At 34.1% G+C, this 14,559-nt stretch overlaps 2 protein-coding genes across 2 annotated transcripts; one reads left to right on the forward strand and one right to left on the reverse strand.

Moving 5' to 3' along the window:
• Window positions 1-358: 358 nt before the first annotated feature.
• On the reverse strand, window positions 359-8,083 carry HELRODRAFT_97768 (hypothetical protein). The gene is made up of 19 exons (XM_009014598.1): window positions 7,928-8,083; window positions 6,912-7,457; window positions 6,505-6,626; window positions 5,956-6,149; window positions 5,548-5,726; window positions 5,383-5,447; window positions 5,123-5,222; window positions 4,911-5,011; window positions 4,699-4,813; window positions 4,349-4,464; window positions 4,071-4,202; window positions 3,659-3,749; window positions 3,237-3,357; window positions 2,889-3,084; window positions 2,674-2,757; window positions 2,200-2,346; window positions 1,602-1,889; window positions 1,030-1,227; window positions 359-865 (listed from the first exon to the last, which is right to left on the reverse strand). Exons 2-19 carry the CDS (start codon window positions 7,447-7,449, stop codon window positions 632-634), a joined length of 3,021 nt encoding a protein of 1,006 aa, XP_009012846.1. The 5' UTR covers window positions 7,450-7,457; window positions 7,928-8,083; the 3' UTR covers window positions 359-631.
• A 1,207-nt stretch (window positions 8,084-9,290) lies between these two features.
• On the forward strand, window positions 9,291-12,713 carry HELRODRAFT_190627 (hypothetical protein). Its single transcript, XM_009014599.1, has 5 exons — window positions 9,291-9,323; window positions 9,759-10,062; window positions 10,166-10,397; window positions 10,573-12,590; window positions 12,633-12,713. Exons 2-4 carry the CDS (start codon window positions 9,833-9,835, stop codon window positions 12,253-12,255), a joined length of 2,145 nt encoding a protein of 714 aa, XP_009012847.1. The 5' UTR covers window positions 9,291-9,323; window positions 9,759-9,832; the 3' UTR covers window positions 12,256-12,590; window positions 12,633-12,713.
• Window positions 12,714-14,559: the final 1,846 nt, after the last annotated feature.

A 14,559-nucleotide genomic window follows, 5' to 3' on the forward strand; every position in this document is an offset into this window, starting at 1 on the left:
CTTGATTTGTTTTTTTAACAATTTTATCTCGCTAAAACCCTTCAATACCAAATCGAAAAGCCAGCAATTATCTCAACTCCGTAAGGACTTCGGCTAACTTAAACCTCGTTTTCAGCCTCATAATCTTGTTTTACAACGGAACCAACATACCCCGAATACAAATTCTCACCTAATTCTAGCTAAAAGGGCTGAAAATATTTCAAAAAATTTTGATCTTCAGATTTAAATTTCAAATTTGTTGACTGTTAAAAATTTACAGTTCGTTTTTTGAAGGTTATTTATCTTTTTTTGTGAGAAAAAGACGTTTTTTCTGGGTGTTTCTAGAATTTTGCCCTTTTTTTGTATTTTTCGTTTTTTTAAATTTTATTTTAAATTTGTTTATGTAATTATTTTGTTCACATTAAACGTCATCGTAGATAAATAATAATTTGATCATAATTAGGCAAATGTAAACGCGCTAACATATTTATTCTTTGGTGTTTGTCGTAAATTTAAATTCATAACCAATTAATTAAAATTCACGTATAATATAATGTTAACCACAACATAATTTGTATAAGCTGAATGTCAATCATCTAATTAACATAATAATTAACATATTTTAACTACAAACAAACTAAGAATATAGCAATCATTGAAAGGTCAGCCAATAGAAGCACACAGCAAAAACGACGACGAGACCTGATAGGAGGATGTATTTCTGAAATTTTGAAAAAAATGACCGTTCTTCGTCCTCCTTGGCCGACAAGTTTCTACGTTTCCGCTTTTGCCCCTCCCCTTTCAATCTTTTATCGAATCTTTCTATTTCTTCTTTATATTTTTCAGCTTCTAGTTTTGCTCTCCTTCTATCTTCTTCCTCATTCTCCTGCGATTCATTAGAATAATTTATGCACAGTGAACAGTACAAATGATAATACAACTAACAAACTACCAAAAACAAAGTAGTGGAAATAGTGAAAAAAACTGCAAAATTATCAATTAGGAGCAAATTAATTTTAAATTCAAAGGAAACATAAATAAAATTAGGACCTTCTTAATTCTCTCCTTTTCCGCCTGACACGATTGGTTGCAGTCGACTTTAGCTCCGCCCCTTTGAAGTTCACGACATTCGAACTCCACCTTACGTCTACCACATGAACAACGAACTTTGACCTTTTCCAGGCAATCGCTATCGGGAGGGCAGTTGCCGGGGTGGCATATGGATTTGCATTGATGGGTGCAAGGAAGCTGGTGATGACGATGATGAAAGTAATGATGACGATGACGAGAATGATGATGATAGTGTGTTGTCGTTGATGATGATGGTGATGATTTTAAAAAAGATGGAGACGATTTTGACGGCTGTAAAGACGGGAGAATTATGCGGACCATGTCTCGATTGGAACACAACAGGAAAGGATGATGAAGACATTGATAATGATGGAGGAAGAGGACGGAAATCATGTGATCAAATGACGTCAGATCGCTTTAACTAAAAGCAAAAACAGCAATCGTCAAAGTACACAAAAAACTGATAGACAACAAAAAAGTCAAAACCAACAGAGGGGGAAAATTTAAATCAACAAACCAAACAAAACCGAACGTCTTTGACACTCACTCACCATTTTTGGACACCTAGATCCACAAGATTTCAACGCATTCCTCTCACTTACCACCCCACCACTCCGATCCCCACAATTTTCACCACAACTACCGCCCAAATCACCGGCAATACACCATTGATGACAGGGGACATGCTTGACCATCATCTGGCAATGACATCTCATCCTCACCATCTGCGTGCACGGTGGACAGTCTGATGAGTGACACGGCAGAGGACAAACGTGAGTGCAATCAGCGTGTCTCAATTTCGCGCACGGCTTATCACACGTCTCGCAATTTGAACCGGCCTAATTTAGTGAATGGTGATTGGTCGGTTGGATTGAACGAGCCAGCTGATTGATTGGATGAGGAATAAGAAATAGAGAGCGGCTGACTAGAGGTAGTTTAAATGATAATTTTACATTTAACAAATTATATTCGAAGAAAATACAAAACAACGACAAAGCTAAACAAAATTTATTACGATCATTGCTATCAGAAAAGAAAATCACTCTTAAAGCTTTTCCTACCAGAACAAACAACCAAAACATCAAAACCAACAACGAAAAACAACAAAATAAACAGCCATATTAAAAAAAACTGGAAGAAGAAACCAACCAATAAAACTCCGTCACCTTCCCTAATTTCCCCGCCCACGACAACGTGGCAGCTAATGGTACAACTGTGGTTAGTGCACGGTAGCAATCTGCTGCACGGCCTGTGGCACGATGACTGCCTGACGTCACAGCACTGCACCATTATCGTCTGCGAATATCGTTTCGTCTCGTATTAGTATTTGGCGGGTATTATCATCATCATCATCATCGTTTATTATTATTATTGTTATTATTACTATTATTATTGTTGTTATTATTACTTATATTTATTGCATTTGACACTTTATTTTATTTCATTAGTTTATTTTATCTGTACTGTCATTTTCATTGTTTTTTATTGCTGAATAAAAGATCGTTCCCATTATTATTATTATTATTATTATTATTATTATTATTATCATCATCATCATCATCATCATCATCATCATCATCATTATCATCATCATTATCATTATCATTATTATTGCATCGTTACCTCGTGCCCGCCAAAACACGTGACTGAAACTGGGACTAAACATGGCGGACATTCTCTGGAGACGACTTCGATTTTATCTTTTATCTGGTTGGAAGTTTCGTAGGAAAACATGAAACTCTAAATAACTAACTCCGTTATCATCATCATCATCATCGACGTTATCATCATCATCATCACCATCATGGTTACCATCATCATCACAAACGTCATCATACCAGATTAATTTCCCACGGTCCCGCTATTGATAGCTGCTGACTGTCCTTATTCTTGACCTCCACAGCAGAATGGCAGACAGCAGGGCAGCAGTGAGAGCAGCTAAGCAGCTTGCTACACGTCTGCGTACAGCGGGGGCACTGCCCGAAGTGGCAAGGGTGGGGTAGACGAGAAGGGTGGTGACAATCTGGAGGAGTTCTGTCGTATTTGGGGTTGATTGCAGTTGCTGATGGTGATTGCAATGATAAAAATAACAACAACAACAACAACAACAACAACACCACTACAACATCATCATCGCCACCACCACCACTACCACCATCATCATCAGCATCAGCAGCAGGACCAACTTGCAAAACTGTCGACACCTGGGTGGTTTGGTGTGTCTGGCAGCACCGCAGGGTACCGACTTCTTTGTAGCGCCACAGTTGCACTGCAGGGTCTCCATCAAACAGCATGGGTAGCACTGCCCTGATGGTGTTGATGACGTGCGATCACAACATCAACATCACATCATCACAACAACAGCCAGCCAATCAATCACAGCCTACCAACTAATCAATCTGAACAGGCCAATGAAATCCAATCATTTATAACCAACCGGCGAATCAAAATCAGCCAGTCAAAACTAAACAACCAATCAAAACAAATCAATGACAAACAACCAATTAGACGGAACAAAACAAAAAACAAAACCAACCAACCAATCAAAACCAGACAAACAATCAAAGCCAGCCAATCACAACCAACCAACCAGCCAATCACAACCAACCTCTGTGACAAGTACTATTACATTTGTGCTGCCTACAAGCCAGCATCTTCCCACAAATGGCAGTGCAAGGCGGGCAAGCCCCGTCACAACACTGCCACAAAAATAATAATAATAATAATAATAATAATAATACTAAATAATAATAATATAAAAGTTGCGTAATAAAGAGCGGAAAGAAATAACGCAGGCAAACTTCCTACAAACACACGGCGAACTTAAAATGCATCATTCATAACAAGCAAACATTGTAATCATTTATCATCATTAACGTCCTCACCATCAACATCATCAACAATGTCGCTAACATCATCATCATCATCATCATCACCAACATCATCGTCATTATCATCACCAACATCATCGTCATCATCATCACCATCAACGTCATCGTCATCCTCCTCCTCCTCCTCACCTTCCTCTTGCACTGATGTACAGCACAGTTCTTCATGTTTGTGCACTTGGTATCGCACTGGTACTCCTTATGACAGTGTACAACCTTCTCCTTCTTCCCACAACGACACCGTTTCTTCACTAACTCCCGGCACTGTGTGTGTGTGTGTGCGTGCGTGTGTGTGTGCGTGTATACGTGTGCGTGTGTGTGTATTTGTCAGTGTGTGAGTGCCCATCCTCATCATCATCATCCTCATCATTACCATCACCATCATCATCGACGTCATCATCAATGATAACCATTCCACAGGGTCCCTGGTGGCACCTTTCAACGCACGTGTGGGTGCCACATTCGAGTACCTTTCCGCACGTCTCTAAGCACGTCGGCGCATCATCCGTGCATGGGAGGTCAAACTCTGATTGGCCAATGGATGATTGGATGAATGAACGAACGAATGAATGAATGAATAGATGAATGGACAGATAGGTAAATGAATGAATGAATGAAAGAGAGATGAATGGATGAATAAATGAATGATGAACATATAGTTGCAAAGCATCGATAGCCTAATAAACGGTTGAATAAAAGAAAGATGAATTGATAGATAGTTGGAGAGGAAAAAAAAATTAAAAACTAAAAATAACTCAACTGGTTTTCCCACAGGGGCACGACCTTGACCCCGATTTAGGGCAGGGTGGACAGGGCCCGGAATGGCAAACAAGTGAACAGTCGTGATGGCCGCACGATAACGATTTCTCGCACACCTTTTGTGTTGTTGGATGGTGAGGATGGAGATAAATTGATATTTTATTTAAAGAACAAAATAAACGCGAACACACACACACACGCAAACACACAAACCTGTTGACACTGCCAAACACGACTTGAACACGGTACAACCAACTCCTCCCTGCCACACTGGCACTTGTGCAGGCTCTGTTTTGTACATTCCTGGCACGATCCTTTGATTGATTGATTGAATGAATGAATTAATGAATGAACGAATGAATGAATGAATGAATGAGTGACCAACCAACTAACCAGCCAGCCAGCCAGCCAGCCAGCCAACCAACCTTTGTGACAGACATTGGGGCATTTGTGGTAGCCACAGGACAGTTGCCTACCACACAGATCACCACACGACCACATAGAAGATAAACCGCATCTCCGTAACTGTGAATGAATGAATGAACGAACGAATGAATGAACGAATGAATGAATGAATGAATGAATGAATGAATGAATGAATGAATGAATGAATGAACGAATGAATGAACGAACGAATGAATGGACGAACGAATGAACGATAGAATAAAAGAATAAAGCAAATGACCTGGGGATCAGCCTTGCCACAGTAACATCTGGTTCGGACGGTTTGTGGGCACGGTGGACAAGGACCTGTTGATGGTGATGATGTTGATGATTAATAATAATAATATAATAATAATAATAATAATAATAATAATAATAATAATAATAAACAGTAGCAAACAGGAACCAGGATGGCAGAGTAGCAAGCAGACGTGCCCACACTCCGGTTTCAACTTCCTCCTACAGACCTGGCCACAGGAATGCGGCACTAGCCAGACATCGAAACTGGGATTGTCGGCTTTCCCGCAAAAACAAAAATAGACGGACGGGAATTCCAACTGACTGTAGCTGCACCTGCACTTAGGGCTGGGCGGTTCATTTATTTTTTTTTTTTTGAGAACGTTTGTAATACGAACTTTTAGTCTATGAATGAATATGAATAGTTGATGATAATAATAACAACGATAATGATAATATGATAATTATGTCATTTATATAGCGCCTAAAATCAAAATATTAATAACACACAACCAAAGAACTCATTGAATTCGAATCCAGAGGCAGGCAAAAAATCAAGCCCAACAATTTCACCTACCAAAACCAAGGATGATCCTTATTATGAAAGAGAGTAGAGGATAATGACGATGTAACTGCTGTAGCTGCTGCTGCTGCTGTCGCTACTGCTGCTGTTGCTGCTGCTGACGACGACGTTTGATAAGCGCCATCTCTGATCCACATTTGAATGCACTGAATGTGGAACATGGTGTAACACCCAGAGCAGTTCCATATCTAAATATCATGAGAGTGACTCAATTTCAAGTTGAAATAATTAGTTAGCAATTAATTCAATTAACCTAGTATTTATTTAATTATTTATCTTGTTTTTATTTTGGTTTCTCAATCTATTTATTTATTTACTGTCTGCATTTTTATGTTAAATACCTAACAACATTGTCTGATGATAAAAATTTCAATTCAAACAACAAAACATACAAACTAATAAACAAATAAATAAACAGACAGACAGATAGAAAGACAGACAGACATATGAACAAACAATAGATAAATAAAGACAGAAAGAGAGAGAGAGAGAGAGAGAGAGAGAGAGAGAGAGAGAGAGAGAGAGAGAGAAACAAACGCTAACAGGATCGACTTTCTTGACAGTTTCAATACAAATTAAGCAGATGTTAGCTTTGCTCTTCAGTGTCTCGTTTATACAATCCCCAGTTCTGCCTAAATCAGTACGACTAATCAGATCAGAAGATCCTAAATAATGTGAGTAAATTTTATGTCAATAAATAAACAATTTTTAATTTTTAAAAGTAAAAATGTATGAAAATTTAATCTAATGTTAGTGGTGCATCAATTCATGTGTATGCTTACATAAACTAGAATTTGCTATTTTATTGCAATTGACTTAGTTTAAAAAAAAATTTAAATAATAAATAAATAAAATACCAAAGAGAAATATAAGAGAGGAAAAGAACGCGTCAAAAATAAAAAACAACAAAAAGCAACAACACCACCAACACAACAACAACAACAAAGCACCTTTATTTAAAGTGCCAAGCATATTATTAAATACAGCATCTCTTTTCTTAATCTCGTTATAGTCATCTTCATCATCGTCGTCGTCATCTGATAGTAGTGATGATTTTAAATTTAAATGCTTCTCGGCTGCTTTTTTGTGCCTAGCCATGGCAGCATTAAATACTTCAATATTATTATTATTATTATTACAATTATTATCATTATTATTACTGTCAATACTTTCACACTTATTATTATTATTTGGAGATGAAACATCACTAAAAGTGGAATTTGGAATGGGTTTTTTGATGTTGCCAGATTTAGCAGACATATCAATGTTTGTATTAATTTTAGTAGCAATAGTTAATGTGCTATTTGCTGGTTTGCTGTTGCGGTGATATTGTTTTCCTCTACCAGCACAACTGTTGTTGATGCTTGGCTGATTAGGATTGGTAGGCCAATTAGTGTTGTGATTGTTTGGGTAATTAGGATTGTTACTGGTATGGCTGTTAGGCAGACCCCGGCCTTTTCCTCTTAAATAAGCTGGTCTGTCATCCATGTTAAATCCTGACAATGTTAGTTAGCATTAGTAAAACATTAGATTATTTATAATAAAGATGTTAGCTATCAGGTTTGTTTGGTACTTAATAAAATAAAAAGTTTATTTAATCTTTATTTAATCAAATAATGAAATAAAACACAAAAAAGTTTGTGTTCTGAGAGAAGATTACTTTAATACTTTAGTTGGTTTAAATTTAATTAATTGAACAGAGAAAAAATACTTTAGTTTTAGAAAAATTTAATTAAAATTTAAAAAAGTCAATTATTATATTAATTATTAAAAAAGAAAATTAAAAACTTATTCTTTACTTTTAATTAATATTTAATTAATTAAATAAATTAAACAAGTCAAGATTAAAAAATAAAAATCTGTTTGTCAATGCTAGTTAAATTGTAAGTTAATCAATGTTTTTTTAAATTTTTTATAATTTGATTTGAATTGAAAATTGAAAGTAAACAAAAAAATATTGGAAAACCGTTGATTCGTGATGGGTGTTAGATGCATACGGCCTACTAACCCTGCCCTAACAAATGCTATGATATTATTTTAATGAAGATTTAATAATTAATGTTAATTGATAAATATTGATGACCAAATTGACCAAATGGACACACCGTGGCATGTGTAAAAGTGAAACGATACGTTGTTTCAAATAGTTTTGATTAGCTTAGCGTTTCATTGATTTCTCAACGTTTTAACCATTTCTATCGGATTAACAACCGGAGTATGGCTAGTAAAATTACCTTTATATGTCATTATGATATATATATCCAGCAAAATGTAAATTTTTTAAAAGTTCGAATTTTAAACAAATATAACGAAATCAACTGATGTGCCTGCTCAGTAATACATAATGATTATCATTCGGTCGATTAAAGTTATTATATTTTTAAAATGTCAGAATATCCATTAGCAGGTTATACATTTTCATGCTCAAAAGATTGAATACTACATGAATGTAAACCTAATAAAAAAATAACTACCAGATCTACCATTTTAATTCACTATATCAGCGCCGCATTCTCAGAGGTAATCGAACTATAGCGCAAGTTCAGTAATACACAATGATAACTCTTCAGTTGATTCAAGTTACTATAAAAAAAGACTAACTTTTACAAAGAAACACGGCATCTCTGAGATAATTTCTCAAACGTGATGAAAAGAACAACCACAAGTATACATAGCATAACAAGAATAAGTATGTAACATGGATATATTATATATATCCATGGCATATATATATAGAATATTATAGAATAGAATATAGAATAGAATAGAATATATATAGAATATAGAGTATTCTATATATATGATTCATGGTATGTAATAATGAACCAATGCCACTAAAAAAGCATAGCATTCAAATTCAGTTTGATCCAACGCCTGGAAAACTCTTAAAAATTGTGCGAATGTCAGGAATGTGTCAATAAATGGTGTTTTAAATGATGATAGGGACCATAATGATGATAATGGGAGTAAAAATGATTAAAATAATGATTATTATAATGATTACAAAGGATGAATTTTGATTAAAAGACTGATGTATTCTATAATAAGTATGGTGACTTCAATGTAATGACAATGATCATAATATGTTTGGCTTGTAGAACCGTTAAACACAATGATTTGTTAAAATAGTGACAAAATTAAAGATAAAATTAACCTATTAAATAATTTCAAAATTGATATTTCATTTTTAATTAAATTAAATTGCATTTTGCCATTAATTTAATGATGAAAGAATTTAGTATTCATAGTTTAATAACACGCCAAAACTAAAAATAAATTTATTTATTTATTCTCAATTGACCGTGATGTGATCCTATCATAAGTGAACGTGTTTTTGGTCAAAAAATCACTATTTTAGTGAAGTTAGTGATCATTTGAGTGTTGTAAGCTGAAAATTTGTTCAATTTTCTAACTATTTTTTATAAAATATTAAAATGTCACTTCGTAATTTTTAACTTTGCCGATAAATTATTTTTGTGTTTACGATTTTTTATAACTATTTCTTTTTTAAAAACACTTACTACATTAGGCATTAAAGAATGATTAGATACAAATTTTTATATAATCTATAAATACTATATATATAAATAATTAAATTGTAAACTTCGTTTTATATTATATTTTGTTTATTTAAATTTTAATTGTATTATAGGTTTAATCAAATGACTAATCTAATTATAAATAAATAAATTAAATATTAATTTTCAATCATAAATAAATAAATCAACTTAATAATTTAACCATCAATTTTATTTATCATTTTTTAACTTTAAAATTTAAAATTTTTACATTTTCAGAATTTTTTCATAAAAAAGGCTAGTAACAGTAAAAAAAATTATTCCAAAAAGGGTCAGCCAACATTTATCTTCACATGCTAAATAATAATAATAATCAAATAATGCTCTCGAGTTCAGATGCCAAATTTCGATGTCTTTGGCATATGTTCATTTGGTCAATTACCTTGACTCTTGTTTCACAGTTCTACTCCCTCACTGACCATGTTGCATTTTACGTCTTTGGTGGCCTAAGCATCATGGTACTACCCTTTGTGACGTTCCTATATAGCACCACATCAGGCAGAAGAGGGGCCAATTGGTTGAGGTTGGTTCACTTTCAATTGTTAATTTTTTGAATAAAACAATTAATAATTTATAGAATTTTATTTCATTTACGATATAATCTTAAATAATAATTTTATTTTCAGAGTAGCGTACGTTGTATGTGATCCTGTCATCGCATGTATGGCTGTCGTGCCTGTTTTACTCCTGAACAAACTTTCATCACTCATACACGAGATGGAGTGTTTATCCATTGACATGAAATCTTGGAAGGATACACTAAATTGTTTAGGGAATAAATCAACGTCACCAATTAGGCAGATTGCTATAGAGCAAAAAGTGGATTTTAGTTTTGTGCCTGGGTTTTGGTTGGAGAGGGTTTGTTATAGTTTTTTTTATTTGTGGTAAAAAAATAATGAATTTGAAAAAAATTGAATTTTGAGTGTAGTTTTTCTCTAAATATTTGTTAAATAAAGTTTATATTAAAAATAAAATGTGTAATATTGAAATTATAAAATTTTTAACTTGTAATAATAATTTTTATTTTCCACAGAGAAACTTTTTGGTGGCAATAGAAGTAAGTGTGGTTATTCCTTGTGTGTTAGCTCTAATGATGGGACGAAGGAGTCGAAAGATGTACCCTACGACACCTCTAATAACCTTCTCCTATTGGCTGATCACGTCCATTGAATGTGTTACTCTAATCGAGACGGTTTTGTTGTGTGGGTCATCTCGAGTTGACTATGCAGTGACCACTGAGGTAACAGTTTGTGTGGCTTGCATAGTGTGCAACAGTTACGGCATGGTCACTCTTTGTAGTTATGTCAGCCCATTGGCATGTAGAGGTGATCAAGAGGTTGTCGCAGCACGTTTCAATAACGTTTACAAGTACCTCATTGGATCGTTCGGAGTTTTGTTTGTCGAAATTCCCCAGCTAGTAGCCAGGATTCAGTTGATAGCCTCAACATCTGATTGGCCGTCTTTCTATGAAAGTTCATATCTCTATCAGGGTGCCTATAATCATGAAAGTTCAATTCATTACAGTCATCACTTCAAACATAGCGACGATGTTTTTGTGATGAATTCCACATTTAAAAATCAACTAGACCCGAATATGACGTCTCCAATGAGAGCTGACCAACTGCAGCATCATCCTCCTATGCTGCCTCAGTCCATCATCAACATCACGCACGGACTCGAAGATAAGTCACTAATTTATAAACACCACCTGCCTGCTTCGTTCTACATTTGGGGCTTCAAAGACGCTGCAATGATCGTCGTCATCGTAGCGCTTATGGTTCTTCAAAAATATGGCCGCAGTCCGCCTATCTTTTTACAAATTTTTGGTAAGGGAAGAGGGTGTGCTGGTGTGGCGTTCGATAATCCGGACGCCAAGTTCATTCCGGAGAAACGGGATAAATATATCGTCGGTTGCTCCGATTACAGGGATGGTGCTCCAAAACTTGACGCGGCTAGAAGCAGTCAGAGGTTGATAAGAGCGGATTCCCAAGATGATTCCTGCAAGAAGAATGTTCGAGAGTCAAATTCCAACGACCGCTACAAAAACAAATCCAACAAAATTTTGATAAAAAATTATTCCGACGACACGACAAACGTCAGCCTTAACAGAAACATCGTCAACATGACAATCGTCTCTAACTCTCTACACCTGGAGAATGCAGCTGCTGATAGACAAGTTGCAACAACATCAACGACTGAAAACTACAACAACAGTGACGACAACAACAACAAACAATCAAATGACCATCAGGTGACCATCTTAGACAAAGTAACAAATGACAAAATTTCCGGATCGGGAGCACTAATCAACGTTACAGATATGTCAACTGAAATGTCTCTAGACCAGACAAGAGACCCGTCATTACTGAAACACCGGAGTTCGCTTGACGAAAGCGCAGGTGAGAGAAGACTAAAAAAGAGTGTCAAGTTTAGCTTCAGTGAAGATAAATCCGAAACATCAAATACATCAAACGAAAATTCAAACGCGCCCCTTTCATTAACATCAGCCTTGAAACATCCATCTAATCTGAATAACTCTTCAGGAACTATTTTAGATCCATCTAACATTGCCAACAACTACAATAACGACAATAATAACATCAACAATAACAACAGCAGTAACTATAATTATAACAATAACAACGGAAATACGAACTATTTTAAGAGCGTTTACAATGGTAAATTGAATGCAAACTCCCACAGTAGTGATAGTTAATGTTTTAATGTTTGTATATATTTGGCATAAGATTATTGATTTAATGTGTTTGTGTGTACATATATGTGCGTATATTTAAACATGTGTATGTTTATATATTATACTATACTTTATATATTACTATATTATTATACTATATATAAGTCAGTGTCATCATCACATATGTATATTTGTACATATTTTTAATTAAAGAAATAATATTGGCTATTTTAAATGTAGAAAGGAGTTTCATGTTTATAATTTTTGAATGTTTGTTCTATAAATGGTTTATATATTTTTTGTATGCATATAATAATTGTGTGTTTGTGTGTGTGTGTGCACGCGCGCGCGTGTGTTTAATCATTAAACGTCAAATATATATGTATCATAATTACTATTATCCTACCGTGTATTTTATTAATGAACTGCTTGTAGCATTTTAATTGATTTTGTTATAAAATGACCTTTGACCTAAAAAAGGCCTTTGAAAAGACCTCCGGTTTCAAAAGGAACGCTATATAATTTTTCAAACAATATTAGTAATAACATATAATTACGATTTTAAAAGTTTTTCCTTCTTTAAATCTCATTTTCAGCCAATTCATCAAATTTTAATGATTTAAAATTCTAAATAAACTGTATGAATGAGAAAAAAACACTGCAAGATCTTTTTTGTTAATTTATTTCCATCATGGTTATTTTTCATTATCTTGTTATATTTTATTTATTATTATATTTTATTATATTATTTGTTAGCTTTATAGTTTGTAATTATTTTAAATATTATTAATTTTGTTTGCTTAGATGATGGGTAATTTAGGACGATATGTTAATTATGTGTTCAATACTTAAGTATATTAATCTTAATATTAGTCTTCTTATGTTCTTTTTCTCCTCTCTTTCTCTCTTTTTTCAATCTCTCTCTTTTAATCTTTTCTTTTTTCATTTTATAATTCAATCGCTCTCTCCCTTCTTTTTTTATTCATTCATTCATTCATACACACCCACGATATAGTCCTGCGACCTTAACTTAATGGCTAATTAGTTATTCAGAATAAAAATACTTTTAAGCCTGCAGCTCTTAAATTTTAAAGATGTGTGTGTGTGTGCGCGCGCGTGAGTGTGTGTTTGTGTGTCTGTGTGTGCGTGCGCGCGTGTAAGATAGATGTTGATACAAAATAGAAAGACAAAAACGACGATAACTTATTTTATTAAATATTTTATTCACATCAATTGAATTTCGAAAATTGGTTTACGACTGACGTAAATCCGTATTCTCCGTATTCTCAGATTTAGTTTCTATTGTTCAAAAACAAAATATCAATAACAGAATCAAAGCACTCATTTAATTAACAATATTAAGCCCAACCGACGTTGCATTTAACTGAAGATTCCGTTGAAACTTCTGCCAAATACGTTAATTTGAATTTCAGCAGCACTGCAATTAATTATTTCAAGTGGTTGGTGTGTGTGTGACTGTGTGTGCCTGTATACGTGTGTGACTGTGTAATTATAATGATGCGTTCAATCAGCGAGTTGTCATAAGCATCTGACTAAACATCCAAACCATTATTAATGTAGAAGTTCATCGTCCGTTTTTGTATCGTAGTCCCAGATACGTCAGTCTCAGTGGTTCAATGACAAAAACAATTCTGATTTTGATGTGTTTTTATTTGCATAAATATTGTTATTGCTTGTTAAGGGACGGATGAATATGTATGTGAGTACATGTATGAATATGTATTGTCTATGTATGAATTCACTAATGCCTTGTTTTAATATACATATGTAGGGTTGTGTGCAAGTGCTTGTCTTCGAAAATATTCTTTATAAAGTTGCAGTGTAAAATTTTTCCAAAATGTGAGGCGCTATTCCAATCAAGCACTGTCCCATAACTTGATATCTGCTACCGGCGTATGTTTTGCCTATTTTAAATAAAATGAAAAAATTTAATTAAATATTTGAAATTTTAGTTTATAATTTAAAATATTCAAAATTTGAAGTACAACTATTGCTTGAAATTAATGTTAACCAATGATCCTATCATGAAGGCCAACCGCTTAACAAGCACTGTCTTTACATCGTAAATGAATTTTTGAATGCACACAATGCATCATAAATTAATTATTAAATAGATCTAATGCATCGTTAATGGATTTTTGAATGCGTCCAATGCATCATGAATGAATTTTCAAGTGCATGGAATAGTATAATTCATCATCCGAACTAATATTCAATCGAAATTTTTTTCAGCCAACTAAAAACTATTAAAATATTCAGTTGGCATTTGAAACAAAAGAAAAAAAAGAACCTGGAGTGACGTCG

The sequence above is a fragment of the Helobdella robusta genome (genome assembly GCF_000326865.2).
Source record: "Helobdella robusta unplaced genomic scaffold HELROscaffold_14, whole genome shotgun sequence".
NCBI classification, from domain to species: Eukaryota; Metazoa; Annelida; class Clitellata; order Rhynchobdellida; family Glossiphoniidae; genus Helobdella; species Helobdella robusta.